Source organism: Marmota marmota, unplaced genomic scaffold, assembly GCF_001458135.2.
Source record: "Marmota marmota marmota unplaced genomic scaffold, marMar, whole genome shotgun sequence".
NCBI classification, from domain to species: Eukaryota; Metazoa; Chordata; class Mammalia; order Rodentia; family Sciuridae; genus Marmota; species Marmota marmota.
In genome coordinates, this window is record NW_026000026.1 from 27,447,132 (window position 1) to 27,463,629 (window position 16,498).

At 41.5% G+C, this 16,498-nt stretch overlaps 1 protein-coding gene across 4 annotated transcripts in view; it reads right to left on the minus strand.

Moving 5' to 3' along the window:
- Nucleotides 1-16,498, minus strand: part of LOC107143174 (signal-regulatory protein beta-1-like) — a 51,247-nt gene that overhangs the window by 21,483 nt on the left and 13,266 nt on the right. For 2 of the 4 annotated variants that reach the window (XM_048811200.1, XM_048811198.1), the window contains exon 2: nt 13,847-14,200. The exons of the other annotated variants lie outside the window; for them this stretch is intronic. In XM_048811200.1, coding sequence (XP_048667157.1) covers nt 13,847-14,200 — 354 coding nt within the window. The remainder of the gene's footprint in view (nt 1-13,846; nt 14,201-16,498) is intronic. 4 annotated transcript variants of the gene reach the window in all.

Below are 16,498 nucleotides of genomic sequence, written 5' to 3' on the forward strand. Positions count from 1 at the left end.
CAGAACTAAGAAAAGAGCACTCATCCTCAGGGGTTATGAGTACAGCCATGTGTGTGTGGTTTTGTGCCAATGCCAGGACTGGTACCCAGCTGGTACTGGCTACCATTGTGCCCCTATGCCATGTCTATGTGCTCTACTCATGTCTATCAGCTCTACTAAGGAGGCTGATAGAATGCTCAAAATAGGGGGCACTGTGGTTTCACTCTGCTCCTCCCTGTGCAGTGTATGGTGTCAACCATTGCCTGGTTTGTGGGCAGGTATTTATGACCCCCATGTTCTGCTGAAGCTGTTTATGCCAGAGGATATTGTCAACAGCAGAGTGACAGAGAAGTTGTCCATCACCCAACTGATGCCATCACCCCCATTGTTGAACATGCTTCAGAATGGCCATTCCTTATCCAGTGCTGTGTGAACCTGAATCCTAACAGAGTGTCCTCACCTGTATGGTCTCACCTAGAAAGAGTGGGCCTGTTTAACTCCGCTACAGTATGCACTGTGCCCAAAGTCAATCTTACAGCCCAAGTACTATGGGAGTCCATATTGTGGTCCTCGGCTGGAAAAAAAGGCAGCATTACATATCAAACCAGCAAGACACATCTCCAGGAAAAAGCCTTTTACTATATGAGGTTCACCCCATCAAACTGGGACAAGTAACAACTGATCCATCAGATGCCCAAATCCCAATATAGGAGCATATGAAACATGATAAAGATCAAAATAATTCTAGCAATCTATCTAGCAATAGATTCCAAAGAAACTGATCTTGAAGAAGTACCTGATAAAGAATTTGAAAAATTACAGAGAAGATCAATGATATTCAAGAGAATACAATTATAAATATACTTGCACCTAATGGTGGGATTTCCAATTTGGAAAAATCAACATTGTATCTGAATGGAAAATGAGGCTAGTTTACAATAATAGTGGGAGATTCGACATCTCCTTTTCACCAATGCACAGATGGTTCTGACCAAAAAGCAACAGAGAAGAATCAGATTTCAACTCTACTCTAGATCTCAGGCCTTACACATAGCAAAGCATTCACCACACCTGCAGAACACACTTCCTTTACTTCAGCATGTGGAATTTTCTCCAGAAGAGATCACGTATTAGGACACAAAGCAGTCTCAAGAAATCCAAAATGTCAAGATCATATCATATATCTCCTCTGGCCACAGTGAAACAAAAGCAGAAATTAGTAGAAATCATGGAGACTTAAAAACATGATCTGCAATGAATGATGGGCCACTATAGGAAAAAAAAAGGAAATTAAGTATTTCTTGAAACAAATGGAGATAGAAACACAAACACACAGAATCTCGTGGGATACAACAAAAGCAGCTTATCTTACAGCACTAACTTTCAAGTAAAAGCAAATTAAGGGATTTCAGTAAACAACCCATGGAACCTGCCAAAATTGAGCCATCGATACACTGAAAACCTAGATTTAAATAATGAATAGTGAGATTGAATCAGTAATAAAAAGTCACCCAACAAAGTAAGGCCAGGCCCACATGGCTTTACTGCTGAATTACATCAATCTTTTATGTAAAATCCAATGTCAACTCTGCTCAAACTATTACAAAGATCAAAAGGGAGAGAAGAATTTCAAACTCATTTTATGAGGTTAGCATTACCCTGATTCCCCAAACACACAAAGAGAAAACAACAGAAAAGTAAAGACCAATATTCCAGAGGAATGTAGATGTGAAAATTCTCAAAAAACTACAGGATATTAAATCCAATAGCAAAACAAGATCTTTTCCCTGACAACAGTGATGCAAGGTTGTTTCAACACACATGAATAATAAATGAGATATTTCACATCAACAGAGTGAAGAAGAATTCATATTATCATCAGGATAGATTCAGAAAACCATTTGATCAAATTCAACTTTTGTTCATGATAAAAACCCTGAACAAACTAGTATAGAAGAATTGTGGTTCCACAGAAGGAAGACTAGATATAAGAAACTCAGAGTTGTACTGAATGGGGAAAAGCTGAAAGCTGTACATTTAAGATATGGAACAGGGCAAGTGTGTTCACCATCATTGCTAATATTCAGAACAGTACTGGAAGATTTAGACAGAGTACAAAATCAAAAGACAGAAATTAAAGCTGCACAAATATGGTAGAAATTGAATGATCCCTGTTTATGTCTAAAGCTTCCACAAAGAGATGACTAAAACTTAACAAAATCAATAAAATTTCAGGATACAAATTCCATATACAAAAACCAGAAGCATTTTATGGATCTATAAAGATTTCTGAGAACTAAATCAGAAAAGCAATCCCTTTTACAATAGCAAAAGTATCTGAGATCAAGATATATATATATCTTATGAATAAATTTAGTAAAGATGTAAAAGTTTTCCACAATTAATATTACAAAACATGATGAAAGACATTAAAAATAGAAAAGCTGCTTTTATGGTTTGTGTCTCTAATGTCACCTGAAATACTGATATCTTAGGCAACTCAGGGGTGTGCAGAGGAGAAATAATCAGATTATGAGACCTATAACCTCATCAGTGGATTAAAAGATCAGAGTAGATTCATCCATTTAATGGATTAATGCTTTGTATGAAGTACTGGGTCTTAATTACAGGCAGGTGGGATGTCCGTGGAAGATTAGATCATTGGGGTAGAGCCTTGAGGACTATATTTTCACCCCAGTCCCTCCCCCCATCTCTCCTTCCTGGCTGCCATGTGCTGAACAGCTTTCCTCCACCATACCTTCTTGTCATGATATAACAAACTGCTTCACCTCCATCGCAGAGCAATGAAGCTGACTGAGAATGGATTGAACTTCTGAAATGTTAGCTGAAAATGAGCTTTTGTTCCTTTTAATTGTTCTTGTCAAGTATTATGGTCATAGAAGTAAAAAGATAGGTAATATTCCCTCCTGTGGTCATGGATTAGAAGAATTAATATTGCTCAAATGTCCATACTACATGCTTTATGTATGTAAGAAATATCTTTCTGAATCCCTTAAAATAAACAACTAGTACATGTTAATGTGGACTAAAGTACAATGAAATATTAAATGAATATTAAATATTAATATGAACATATTCAGATAAACAATAGTTAATATGGCACAGCATATGTTAAAACCACACATTCAAGTATTAAAATTAATTGCCCAAAATCAAATATATGACATGGTGATTGTCATCTTTGCTTCTTTTAATGGTCAATTTCACTTATTATTATGGTTCCAAAATAATATAGAGCAGATCATGGTGTCTTACTATGATACTTTGTGGCCACATTCACCAAGCACCCATACTCAATCACAAAAATTATTAAAATTTTTTATTGTACTCAAAAACAACTAGTAAATATTTTACTTTTATAAAGTGAATTTTTCTGTATAGTAAACAACATAAGGCCTCCTCAGCTGCCATTTGCATCTACCTCTGAAGGAACTCTTACATCCTTCCCAGGAATCCATGGGGTACATCAAAAGTCTTTTCAGCACACATAATAATGTGGACAAGATCACAATTACCATGGCATGCGTGGAGTTAATTTAGTCATCCAAGGATATGAAGGGGTTAGAAAAGATAAAGAAACACTTATATAGAGACAGCTGGTACCAGGTGGGACATCCTCCTCAGATGGAGGAACAGGGACCCAGAACTAGTACAACACATTTATAATATAGGTTTCATTATCCAAAGGTTTTTATGGGAAAGATTCCACAAAGCAGACAGCCTTGATGGTTGTGGTCACTTGAGAGGCAATGTGGTTATTTTATCATACCCAGAATTCTCTATTCCTGCCAGCTGGTATCTGAGATCAAGGTCGAGACTGATATAGCAGCAAGACTTTGCAAAGAGCCTCCTCAGGCAGGGCATGACCATAGCAATTGGGAAATCTTGAAGTGCACATCTACACAGGAAGTTCCCAGGGCAAACACAGCCACATCACCACTCTTCACCCTCAATAACACCTTTTCCCAGGAGTACAGTTAGAACATTAAATCAATAACATCTTCCAAGGATGAACTTATTAATGACAAGTGACCCACTATCATAGATCCTTGTGGAGTCTACTGGCAACATACTTCTTCCTTACTTTCATATCCCAATTAAAACCAACATACAGAGAATGTTCAAGATGAAGAATAGGGAAGGTCACTTTCCTGGCTGCTCCATGGCATGAAATAAAAAAAAAAAGATAGGCATCAAAGATACCACCTGACTAAACTGAAAGACATGCTGTACAATATCCTTGTTTGGGAATGAAGTTGCATTTCCTCTGGCTGCATGCAGAGGACAAAGGAAGGAACAATTTTGAGGTCATGGCATTGGGATTGACAGCTGGGAGAGCTATTCCTGGAAAACCTGAGTTTGGCCTGAAATACAGACCTGGCAAACCCACACTTCATGACACAGGTTGTGCATAAGTGACCAGGAGAAATTCAAGCCTGGAGAGAATTTACACAGGGGACAACTGTCTGGGGAAACTCACCCCTCTCTTTGACCTCACCCTCCAATCTAACTGATTTCAGGACTGGCTGGGAGAAATGTGCCTGACTGGGAATTTGAAAGGTGGGGGTGGGAGGGATTGAGTTTGGATACTGAACACAAGACCAGGAAATGTGGCATACACATGTGATGTAGTGGACTAAGAACTGGCTTCTCCACCACACAAGCGGAACTTAGGGAAGATGTCTGACGTGCAATCCTCTAAATGGATCAACAATTACTGGTCCTGGAGGTACAGTGATTTAAAATCATCAGATAAATTTGAAATCACTGAAGAGCATGGAGGATAACCAAGCCTAAACCTGGTCCCCAGGAGTTCTACCTATAGTTTTACCTCTCTCACTCCAAGAATACCACCCTGAGGGGAGAGGAAGCATCACACTCCAGATGACCCCAAGTAACACTGCTGAGAAGGGAATCTGAGCATCTTTTGAACTCCAGTGGGGGAAAAAGGGTCTTTATTTTTAAAATGAGATTATTTATTCTATTTTCTTTTTTTCATTGTGATTTTAATGGTTCATGATCATTAAAATATATCCATGTTTGGTTTCCCCCCTCATTTCTAGCATTTTTGAAGCCAATTATTTTTCATGCATCAGTTTTTTGAGGACTAGGCTGTTTGATTAGTATATTTCAGTTTTGTATTCTCTTTTATTTTTAACTTAAGTTATATATGTGTGTGTGTGTGTGTGTGTGTGTGTGTATTCTCTCACTTGTCTGTTTCTCTTGATTATCTTTGTCTCTTTTCTTCAGTAACAGCCAATCTCTAATTTTATCTCTTCCACTTTTCCTTTAAATTTTATCTTTTTTATCTTTTCTCTCTGCCTACAAAATCATCACTTCTGTCTTCACTTCTTTATTCTACATCACTTCTGTTCTCTTTTGTCCACTATTAGAAATGATAAATCTTTTGCAAACTTACTGTTTTCATTGTAGGCAATAACTGATCATATAATTTCTGATTATTTTGACAATTAGCATGTAAACAATATAGCAGTAACTATTTGCTTAATGTTGTATATTCTTTGCATTGGTTGTTGTTTTCATTTGTCTCTCCCAAACTGTGAGTTACTGGTAACTTTCAGGAACACTGTAAGCTCACAGGGTAAAACTTCAGCTACCTGTAATCCCTAGTGTTAGATGGGCAGAGACAGAAACAACGTGGAAAAGCAAGGGAAAAAATCACCCCAAATAAGCCAAAATATTTAAATAACAGAATCCATCAACAATATAGTGGAAGAAATGTTAGAAAAGGAGTTTATAATGTACATAGTTAAACTGATCTGGGGGGTAATGGATGATGTAAGAGTGAAATCAGAGAGAAAATACAGGAAGTGAAAGACAACTTCAATAAAGAGAAATCTGGAAAAATATCAATTAGAGATCCTCAAAATAAAAGTATCAATAAACCAAATTGAAAATCAATGGAAAGCAACACCATCAGGGTTGACCACTTGGAAGACAGAGTTTCAGGCAATTAAGACAAAGCATATAATCTCAAAAATAAAATGGACCATGGGGAAAGATGTGAAGAGACTATGAACACAGAATTTCCAAGAAATATGAGATAACCAGAATAGACCAAATGTAATATTTATTAGGCTAGATAAAGCCTCAGAGATACAAAGAAAAGGAATGTGGAATCTTTTCAATGAAGTAATATAAAAAATTTTCCTAAACCTTAACAATAAAATGGAAAATCAAATACAGAGGCTTACAGGACCTCAAATATTCAGCATTATCACAGACCCACACCAAGTCACATTGTTATACAAATCCTACCATAAGGAATAAGGATAGAATTTTAAAACCTGCCAGAGAAAAATGCCAGATCACATTTAGAAGAAAACCTATCCTGATCTCAGCTGATTTCCAAACCCAGACCCTCAAACCTAGCTGGTCTTGAAATGATATATACCAAGCTCTGAAAAAAATAGATGTTAACAAAGAGTACTATACCCCCCAAAAAACGATGCTTCAGAATAGATTATGAAATTAAAGCTTTCCATGATAAACAAAAGTAAAAAGAATTCACACCTAAAAAGCCTGTGGTATAAAGCATACACCATAAAATGTTCTATGAAGAAGAAATGGAAAATGAAAGTGAAAATCAGGAAACAGTCTATAAAAGAATGGAAAGTCAAAGGAGAAATGAATTCAAAATAAAAACCAGAAATAACTAAAAATTGATGGGGAATAAAAATATTTCTTAATAATAACATGGAATGTAAATGGCCTACACTCCTGAATTAAAATACATAGAGTCACAAATTAAATTAAAAAACAAGACCCAACAATATGCTGTCTCAAGAGACTGACCTCATAGTTAGAGATATCACCAATAGAAGGTCATAGTTTGGGAAAAAACATATCATTCACATGGATCTTATAAAGAAGCAGAGGTTTCTATCCTCATTTTATATAACGGAAACTTCAAGCTAAAGTAAATCATAGGGGACAATGAAGGCCATTCATACTGCTTAAGGGAATTATACATAAGTAAGACATAACAATCATAAATATATATATCCTAAACAATGGAACATCTACATACATCAAGCAAACCCTTCACAATAGCAGAAGTCAAATAGATCACAACACAATAATACTAGGTGACTTTAAAATGCCTCTCACATTATTGGAAGACCCTCCAAACAAAATCTAAAGAAGCTACAGAACTAAAAATTATAATTAATAATTTAGACTTAACAGATGTGTGCAAAATATATCATCCATCATTGACTGAATACACTTGCTTCTCAGCAGCACACAAATCATTCTCTAAAATACAGCATGTCTTAGGCCACAAAGCAACTCTTAGCAATTAAAAAATAGAGATAATACCTTTCAATTTATCAGATGAAAATAGAAATTGATGATGAAAGAAAAATAAAAATAACTCTAACACCTAGAGCCTAAGTAATACACTATTGAATGACCAAATGATAGCAGAAATAATCAGGGATAAAATTAAAAAAAATACCTAGAGGTAAATGAGAATAGTGAAACAACATATCAAAATGTCTGGAGCACTTGAAGGTGGTACTGAGAGGAAACTTCAAGGCCTTGAGCTCATTCATTAAAGAAAAGAAAGTCAACAAAAAAACCCAGCATTACAACTGAGAGACATAGAAGAAAAGAACAAATCAACACCAAAAGCAGTAGAAGAAGGAAATTATTAAAATCAAAGCTGAATCAATGAAATTGTAATTTAAAACAAGAAGAGCAATTAAAATTATCCACAAAACAAAGTTGGCTTTTGAAAAAATAAATACAACTGTTAAATCCTGAGTCATGCTAATGAAGAGAGAAAGAAACTCAAATTAATTTCCATACATCAGTGATGAATCAACTGAAAGAGAAATTAGGAAAACTACCACAATTGCAGTAGCCTCAATAAATAAATAAATATATAAATAAAATCCTTGGGAATTAATCTAACAAAAGAGGTGAAAGACCTCTACAATGAAAACTACAGAACACTAAAAGACGAAAACTGAGGAAGACCTTAAAAGGTGGCAAGATCTCCTATGCTCTTGGATAGGCAGGATTAATATTGTCAAAATGACCATACTACCTAAACTGTTATACAGATTTAATGCAATTCCTATTAAAATCCCAATGACATTCTTCATAGAAAGAGGAAAGAGCAGTCATGAAATTCATTTGGAAAAAAAAAAGAGACCCATAATAACCAAAGCAATCGTTAGCAAGAAGAGTGAAACAGAAAGCATCACAATAACAGACATTATACAATACTAAAAAGCAGTAGTAAAAGAACCATCATGGTATTATCACCAAAACAGACATATAGAGCAATGGTACAGAACAGAAGACATAGAGACAAACCCACATTAATACAATTATCTCATACTAGACAAAGGTGACAAAAATATACATTGGAGAAGAGATGGTCTCTTCAACCATTGATGCTGGGAAAACTGGAAATCCATATGTAGAAAAATGAAATTAAACCTCTGTCTCTCACCATGAACAAAACTCAACTCAAAGTGGATCAAGGACCTAGGAATTAGACCAGAGACCTGTGCCTAATAGAAGAAAAATGGGCCCAAATCTTTATCATGTCAGCTTAGGACCTGACTTTTCTTAACACATCTCCTGAAGCACAAGAAATATAACCAGGAATCAATAAATGGGATGGATTCAAACTAAAAAGCTTCCTCTCAGCAAAGGAAACAATCAATAACATGAAGAGAGCCTACAGAGTGAGAGAAAATCTTTACTGAACACACATCAGATAGAGCATTAATCTCCAGGATATATAAAGAACTCAAACAACTTAACACCAAAAGAAAAAAAAAATAACCCAATCAATAAATGGACAAAGGAACTGAAAAGACACTTCACAGAAGAAAAAATACGCTTGATCAACAAACATGCAAAAATGTTCAACATCTTTAGCAATTAGAGAAATGGAAATCAAGACTATACTGAGATTTCATTTCACTCCAGTCAGAATGGCAATTATCAAGAATACAAGCAACAATATGTTTTCTGAGGATTTGGGGGAAAGGTACACTCCTACATTGCTGGTGCAGCCAATCTGGAAAGCAGCATGGAGATTCCTAAGAAAACTTGGAGTGGAATCACTATTTGACCCTGCTATCCCACTCCTCGGTTTATACCCAAATGCCTTAAAAACCAGCATACTACACTAGCACAGTAAACACATCAATGTTTATAGCAGCTCAATTCACAATCGCTAAGCTAGGGAACCAACCTAGATGCCCCTCAAGAGAAAAATAGATAAAGAAAAAAATATTAAAAATGTAAAAATATATACATAGTGTGATATTACTCCATCATAAAGAAGAATGAAATTATGGCATTTGCCAGTAAATTGTTGGAACTGGAGATTATCATACTACGTGAAATAAGCCAATCCCAAGAAACCAAAGGCAAAATATTCTCTCTTATATATGGATGCTAACCAATAACACAGGAGAGTAGAAATGGGGAGTATGAAGTTCACTGGATTTGAATTAAGGGAAGGGAGCAGGAATAGGAATAGGGGAGATAGTAGAATAAATTGGCCATAAGCTTCCCATGTTCATATATGATACAGCCACAAGAATGGGAGGTTGCACTCCATGTTTGTATAATATTCAAAATGCACTCTAGTGGCATGTATATCCAGAAAGAACAACTACAAATTTTTAAAAACCCAACACGTTCCCCTTCAATCAAGCAAAGACAAATTCCTATTGGAGTCTAGACCACTCACAAGGACCATAAACTGCCCCATGGCTTTGGAGGCAAACATCTGCCCCTCATGGCTTTGAGTTACATATCATGAAAATCTTTACGGCACACACATCAGATAGAGCATTAATCTCCAGGATATATAAAGAACTCAAAAAACTTCTTGAGTGATTTCTTGGCTCTCTGGGACTTAGATACTCCAAAAACTCATCACCACCCAAGCTCCCCACAGCTTCCAAAGTATCATCAGGACAGGACAGAGCAAAACCTAGACGTTCTGGTGTGTACCACATAGGATGGGGTGGCTTCCCCATGCTTAGTTCCTTACACGAAGCCTGGGTATTAGAGGGGGTCACCTCCCACGAGGCTCCTTGGCTAGCTGTGGACCCTAAGAATTATCCCAGTGGGCAACAGATTAGATTAGGTAGAGGGAAGGAAGATTTCATTTATTAATCCTCCTTATAAAGCTCTCTGGGTGCTGTGCTCATCCCTGTGTGGTGTCCCTACCCTCCTGTCTCTAGGCAAGCGCAGCTGTCCAGCCAGACAGTGAGGACCATCAGCCCACGGCTGCTCCAGGCCTGAGGTCAGAGCCTTCCTCTCAGCACCAGGGCATTGCTATGAATCTGGGCTCAGAGTGGAACCTGTGGACATGTCTCACTCTTTTTAATATATTTTAAAATATCTGTTTCTGCTTGCCTACCCTGGAAACTTTGCCACTGAGGGTGACCATTTATAGAAAGAAATGCAGGTGACAAATGGCACTAGGATACCATTAGGAACACAGTTACAAAGCTGTCCATGTTGCAATGTGGCCTGACGCCACACCAGTGGAATGGGGTGGTTGGCATATGTCTTCCCAGGCCACACTGGGCACAGTTGGCTTTGGAACACTCTGGTGATGCTTCTGGAACATGAACAAAGAGCTGGGCATGTTGGCCTACACCTGTAGTCCCAGCAACTGGGGAGGCTGAGCAGGAGGATTGCAAGTTCAAGGCCAGCCTGGGAGACTTAGCAAGAACCACCCTCAAAATAAAAAAATATATATATATATATATATATAAAGGGCTAGAGACATAGCTCAGTGGTAAAGCAAACTTGGGGTGAATACCCAGTATAAAAACAAAACTAAACTAAACTAACAAACCTGGCAAACCCAGATCCATCCTCTTCCATAGTTAGTTATGAATTCAGCCCAATTGTTATCCTTTAAAGAAATATACCATCAGTCTAACCTGGTTCAAGGCCTGAGTTTGAGGAGGAGAGGATGAAGAGCTGCTTCTCTGAATCAGGGCTTCCTTGGTCACTTTTATATTGGAAACACAGGTCACTGAGTGCTGAGGAAGTTATAGGAATAAGTTCATAACTAATGACTAGTTTCAAGATATGCAGACTCAGGTCCCTGAGCAGGTCCTGAGGCACTCATGTGAGACATCAGGTGGCTGCTTGCCTGTGGTTGGGTCATCAGACGGGTCCTTTGGTGTCTCTAGATTGCTCATCACCACCCAGCACCTTCTACACCTGTCGATAGGCAGCAAATATCATGAAGGTTTGTATCAGCAAATGTTGACCTCCCTGCCAGACATGCATCCAACACTTGGAGGGCACGATATGGAGGGTATCACTGAAGAAGTGGAGTCACCCAGGACCCAGGAGCCTGGAAGTCCCTATAGAGGTTAGGGACTCTAGTCAGTGACCCTGTCGGTCACTTATCAAGAGATGCTCAGCATCCTAATGCTAGCCTGAGCCCTCGGAGCCCCTCAGCTCTTGAATCCCCACCTGCCCTGTGAGGGAGTCCTAGTGAGAGGCCATTATGGGACAAGGCTCAGAAAGGAGTGTGGCTGTCCAAGTCACCAGGCTGGGGAAGAGGGGATAGAGCAGACTCCTCTAAGATATGCAAGACCATTAATACAATGCCTGTCCTTTTTCTGCTGAGCCTCAGTGTCCCCTTCTGTAGAGTGATTAAAAGCATCACTCTGCATGATGAGGGTGAAAGCAGGGGATGATTTTGGTGTGCAGTAGGTGCCTAATAAATGACACTTGTGGCTGCTATTGTCACACCTTCTGAAACCATACACTCATTGTTTAGCAACAAATGCAGTGAGGACCCCAGGAACAGTTTCCATCCTGTTCCTGGAGCTGCCAGGAGAACCCCAGTGAGAGGAGAAGCAGAAACTCCTTAATGATGGTGCACCACCTGTTTTCCTGCTCCCCTCCCCCAGGTACTGAGAGTCTACCCAGGGCCTCAGGCATGCTCAGCAGGAACCACCACTGAGCTGCGTCCTCATCCTCTCCCTGTGCTCTTAAGAGTCCCCACAGGAAACAAGGTGCAAAAGTGCTTCTCACATCATGAACAGCATCGCAGGGGTTTCCTTTAGAGAAACTATTTCCAGAAAGTGGAGGGACAAGTGCCAGATGGGAGACCCTGCCATAGGCCCCAGGGAGCTGAGCGCAGCACGTGCTGTTCTGAAACATCCACACCTGAGAAGGCTCCCGTGCTCTCCTTCATGGGGGACCAGCTTTACCTGAGGAAGTACATCAGAACTTTCCCTATGTCTTCAAGGTATCTAGCTCAGTATTTGTCAGACTTTGCTGCATATTAAAACCTTCTGGTGTGACTATTTTTAATTACTCAGATGCCCAGACTCAAGTCAGACCTTTTAATGCAAAATTTCTAGGTGAACCCTGGGTCTGGAAGTTTTTGTCTTCAGTTTCCCACATGATAACTCCACACAGCAAGTTGGGAGCCCCCGACCCCATCCACCACAGCAGTAAGAACAACTGCAACATCCCCACAGGAAGAAGTATTTTGCACTTGTTCAAACAACAGAGCAGCTCTGTGTGTCTTCTGGGGAATCTCCCTGTAGAAAGAGATTATGGCTGACATTCAGGAGAGGTTCTCCAGTCAGTGTGGGCTTCAGGGTGTGATTGTGAGGGCTTCCTGAACCTTGGGAGATGGAGGGGGAGCCCAGCACGTGCTGTTCTGAAACACCCACACCTGAGAAGTCTCCCACGCTCTCCTTCATGGGGGACCAGCTTTACCTGAGGAAGTACATCAGTGCTCCCTGCCCAGTGGGTCAGGTCAGGGTCTGTATTGAGCCCCTCCTGTGCCCTGGCTCCTCTGTGGGGACAGTGTCTGTTCCCAGGGCAGCAGGAGCCTGGGCTGGAGTCAGGTCTGGGCTCTGTCCCCTCCTGGCATTAATGTGCTGTGTGAGAGAGGGCTGCCTGGGCCTCCAGCTCCCCAGGTCAACAGGGGTGGGCACAGGTGTGAAGGTCCATGTGTGCTGACCACCTCAGCCTCATGGCTTAGGGAGAGTATGCAGAGCTTCTTGTAGGAAACACACAGAGAGGACCTGTTCTTCCTGAACTGGGACCCCTGTGTCACATACATGGAGACTATTGCCTGGTGAGTGACCCAGCTCTGCTCCTACCCTGCAGGGCCTGTGAGGGCTGGTCCCTGAGACACAGGGATTTCCAGGCAGACCCAGGGCAAAGGCCCAACCTCTTGGCAGCTCCTCCACCAGGGCCCCAGGTCTACAGGGAACCCGAGCCTGTCAGAATCCTCCCAGGTGCTGTTCCAGGGGAGGAAGGAAGGAAAGCATGCCCTGCCCCCTCCCTGCTCTGGAGGGCCAGGTCCTTAGGGAGGGACAGGAACAGTAGCCTGTGGGAGGAGAACTTTACCTGCTCTGCTCCCAGCTGTTGCAGACAATCCACAGTGAAGTTTGAAACACAGAGGGCCTTTGTTATTGTGGTATAAAGAGGACTCACCCCCACAGGGCAGTGCTCACTAAATGTAACAGACGTGGTCTGGCTCTGTGATTGGCAAGTCCCTCAAACCCTCAGAGCACTCAGCTGGGGAGCCACAGGGCTGGGCCAGACTGGAAAAGGTCAGGGCTGTGGAGCAGGCAGGTGAGGGGTGCAGATGCCCCCCATTTACCAGCCATGGAGCCTGGACCAAATAGCACGGCCTCAACAGGCCTCTGCCTCCCTGACCTGCAGAAGGGGTGACAGCAGGTCATGACATGAGCACCCAGTGCTGCTCCTGCTTCTCAGCTGTGGCCCCCAGGATGGAGGGCATGACCCCTGACCTCCTGTCCCACCCCAGGGAGGAGGAGGCAGTTGCACTCACCTCGCACAGACAACTCAGTGCCTGGTCCAGACTTATGCTCCTTATCAACAGGGGTCGATTTCTGGAACTTCACACAGTAGTAGGTGCCAGCGTCTGCTGGGGTGACATTACTGATGCAGATGGAAAAGTCCCTGTTGTCCCTCTTTGTGGCATCTGAGACATTTGTGATTCGGGGGAAGTGGCCTCCTAAGAAGTTGTAGATCAACTCCCGGCCTGGCCCTGCCCCCTTAAACCACTGGGTGGGTCCCACAGGGAGCAGGGAGGTCACAGTGCAGTGTAGAATGGCCGACTCTCCAGTGGCAACAAACACTGACTTCTCAGGCTGAATCACCTGCAGCTCCTGTGCAGCCGCTCCTGGGGGGAGACACAGGGTGGTCACTGCTCATCCTGGGGGATCCTCTTGGTTTACCACGTGGTATCAGCAAAGCCTGTCACTGACTGAGTGCCCACAGAGTGGCCTTGAGCTCAGCACAGGGTGTGTCCTCACACTGAGCCTCCCCTGGCCTGCACCTCCACACTGTGAGACACCTGCCCCTGAGGCCCAGAGCCCTGAGCAAGGTGGAGGGAGGGGACTTGAGGGCCTGAGCCCTCCCCTGTGCTCTCATGTGTCACCAACTGTTTGTTGCTCTTCCCTTTCTGACCACAAGCTCACTAGCCCTTATGGACCATGACATTTGTGGACCTCCTGTGCCTCTTGGGTTTCCTGAGTTTTGGGGAAGTGGTGGGTACAATTAGTGGGAAATGTATTTGACATGAGTCTTGGCTCAGCTTCCCTGTTCCACAGAGTTTCCAGCTCATGATGGGGTTCCCTCCTTCAGCCTGGAGTGATCATGGTGCATACAGCAATGAACACGCAGCTCAAGTAAGAAATGAAACATTGCTGAAGCCCCTCACATATCTCCCCACAGTACAACCACCTTGTGTAAGTTTCTAATGCTGCTGTGACTAAGGACTGCACACCAAGTGCCCACAGCAACAGAAATCTATCATGTTATGATCGTGAACATCAGAAGCCCAAATTCGCTGTCACTGGGCCTCCACCCAGGGGTCCTCGTGAGAGCTGTTTCCTTAGGAGGCTGTTCCCTGCTCTCCACACCCAGGGGGCTGCCTGGGCTGCTTCCCCTTGTTTCCCATCCTCCTGTTTCTCCTTCCTCTTGCCTCCCCATCCCATGTCCTTCCCTAGCTCTTAACCTCCTTCCTCTTCCTCCTCAGGACCCTAGTGATCTATTGGGCCCCACCTGAAAAGAGACCAGCACTGTGAAGCAGCTGTCTCCAACATGCTCCAGGAAAATTGGGATGAAATGGAAAGAAAATCTAGAATATGATCAGCAAATTGAGAACATCAACAAAGAAAGAGAATGTATTAAAAAAAAACAGAAATTTGGGAGTTGATAGGCTCAATTAACTCAGAAGTTCACTGGAGATTCCACAACAGGTTTGAACAGGGAGTTGAAAAAAATCACAAAATGTGGAGCAGGACCCATTGACATTGCTGAGTCTGCAATTCAGGAGAAAAAAAGGAATATTAAAAAGAACATAAATCCATTCAAGATGTCAGAAAGGGCATTGACAAACATGAGAATCTCAGAGGTACAAAATAATAATAAAAGCTTATTTGAAAGAGAAATGACCTCCACAATCTTGAATATGATCAAGTATTTGAATGTTCTAATCCAAGACACTGAATAAACTCCAGGGACCATCAAGGTGAGCAGACCCACACTGAGGCCACTGGAAACCAATCAGCCAAAGCTAAAGTAAAAGAGAAAATACTGAATCAGAAAGAGAGGCCTGTCCACCAGACACAGGAGAGCTTCCTAAGGTTTTTATTAAGTTCTCAATGATGGGAATCAGAGGCAGTAAGATGATTGATCTAAAGTGTTGAATGGAAAAGGTACCAAGAATTCTATCCCTGGCACAGGGATAGAATTTCAACATAAATGAGAAATGAAGATATTTTCAGATAATAAAAGCTGAGTAGGGCACTATCTCTAGAAATGTCCTGCAAGAAATTCGAAAGGAGGCCATTAGGTTGAAAGGAAAATATTGTAGATAATGAGGCCAAGGCATACCAAAATATAAATATCTTATATATGTTTTAAATTTTCTGGTGCCTCAATATCCCCACAAACAGATGTGAACAATTTATTCAGCCAAAAAGTACTCAACCATGAGTTCCTCTGTGGCTCTCCCTGGTCTAGGATCTAGTGACATTCACACACCTGTGAAATCCCTCACAACATTGGCTTGTGTGCTCTGCAGGGACCCCAAGCAAGGCACTTGCCCAGGAGTTCTCTCTAGGAACTGTGTTCCTGAAAAATCCTCAATTTCTGGTGTCTTTCCAGGTGCAGTTCCCACAGTTATGTTGAGGTGATCCTTATGTTGCTCATCAGTGAGATTAACTCTCCCATTGACCATACAGTGGAGATGAGGAAAGGATGTTCTGAAGTCAGATGCAAAGTCCCTGGGGCTTGACCTATGACTTCTCATGCCTCACCCCAATGGCTCTGACATGTTGCACAGCTCTCTGAACTGCTAGCTTTATGGTGCACTGTTTTGTGCAGCTCTCTGTTGCTTTTTCAGAGAGCTCTAACACTCACCAGCTTACAGTTGCTTCTGTCCCAACTCCAAGAATGCATATTGGAATACCAG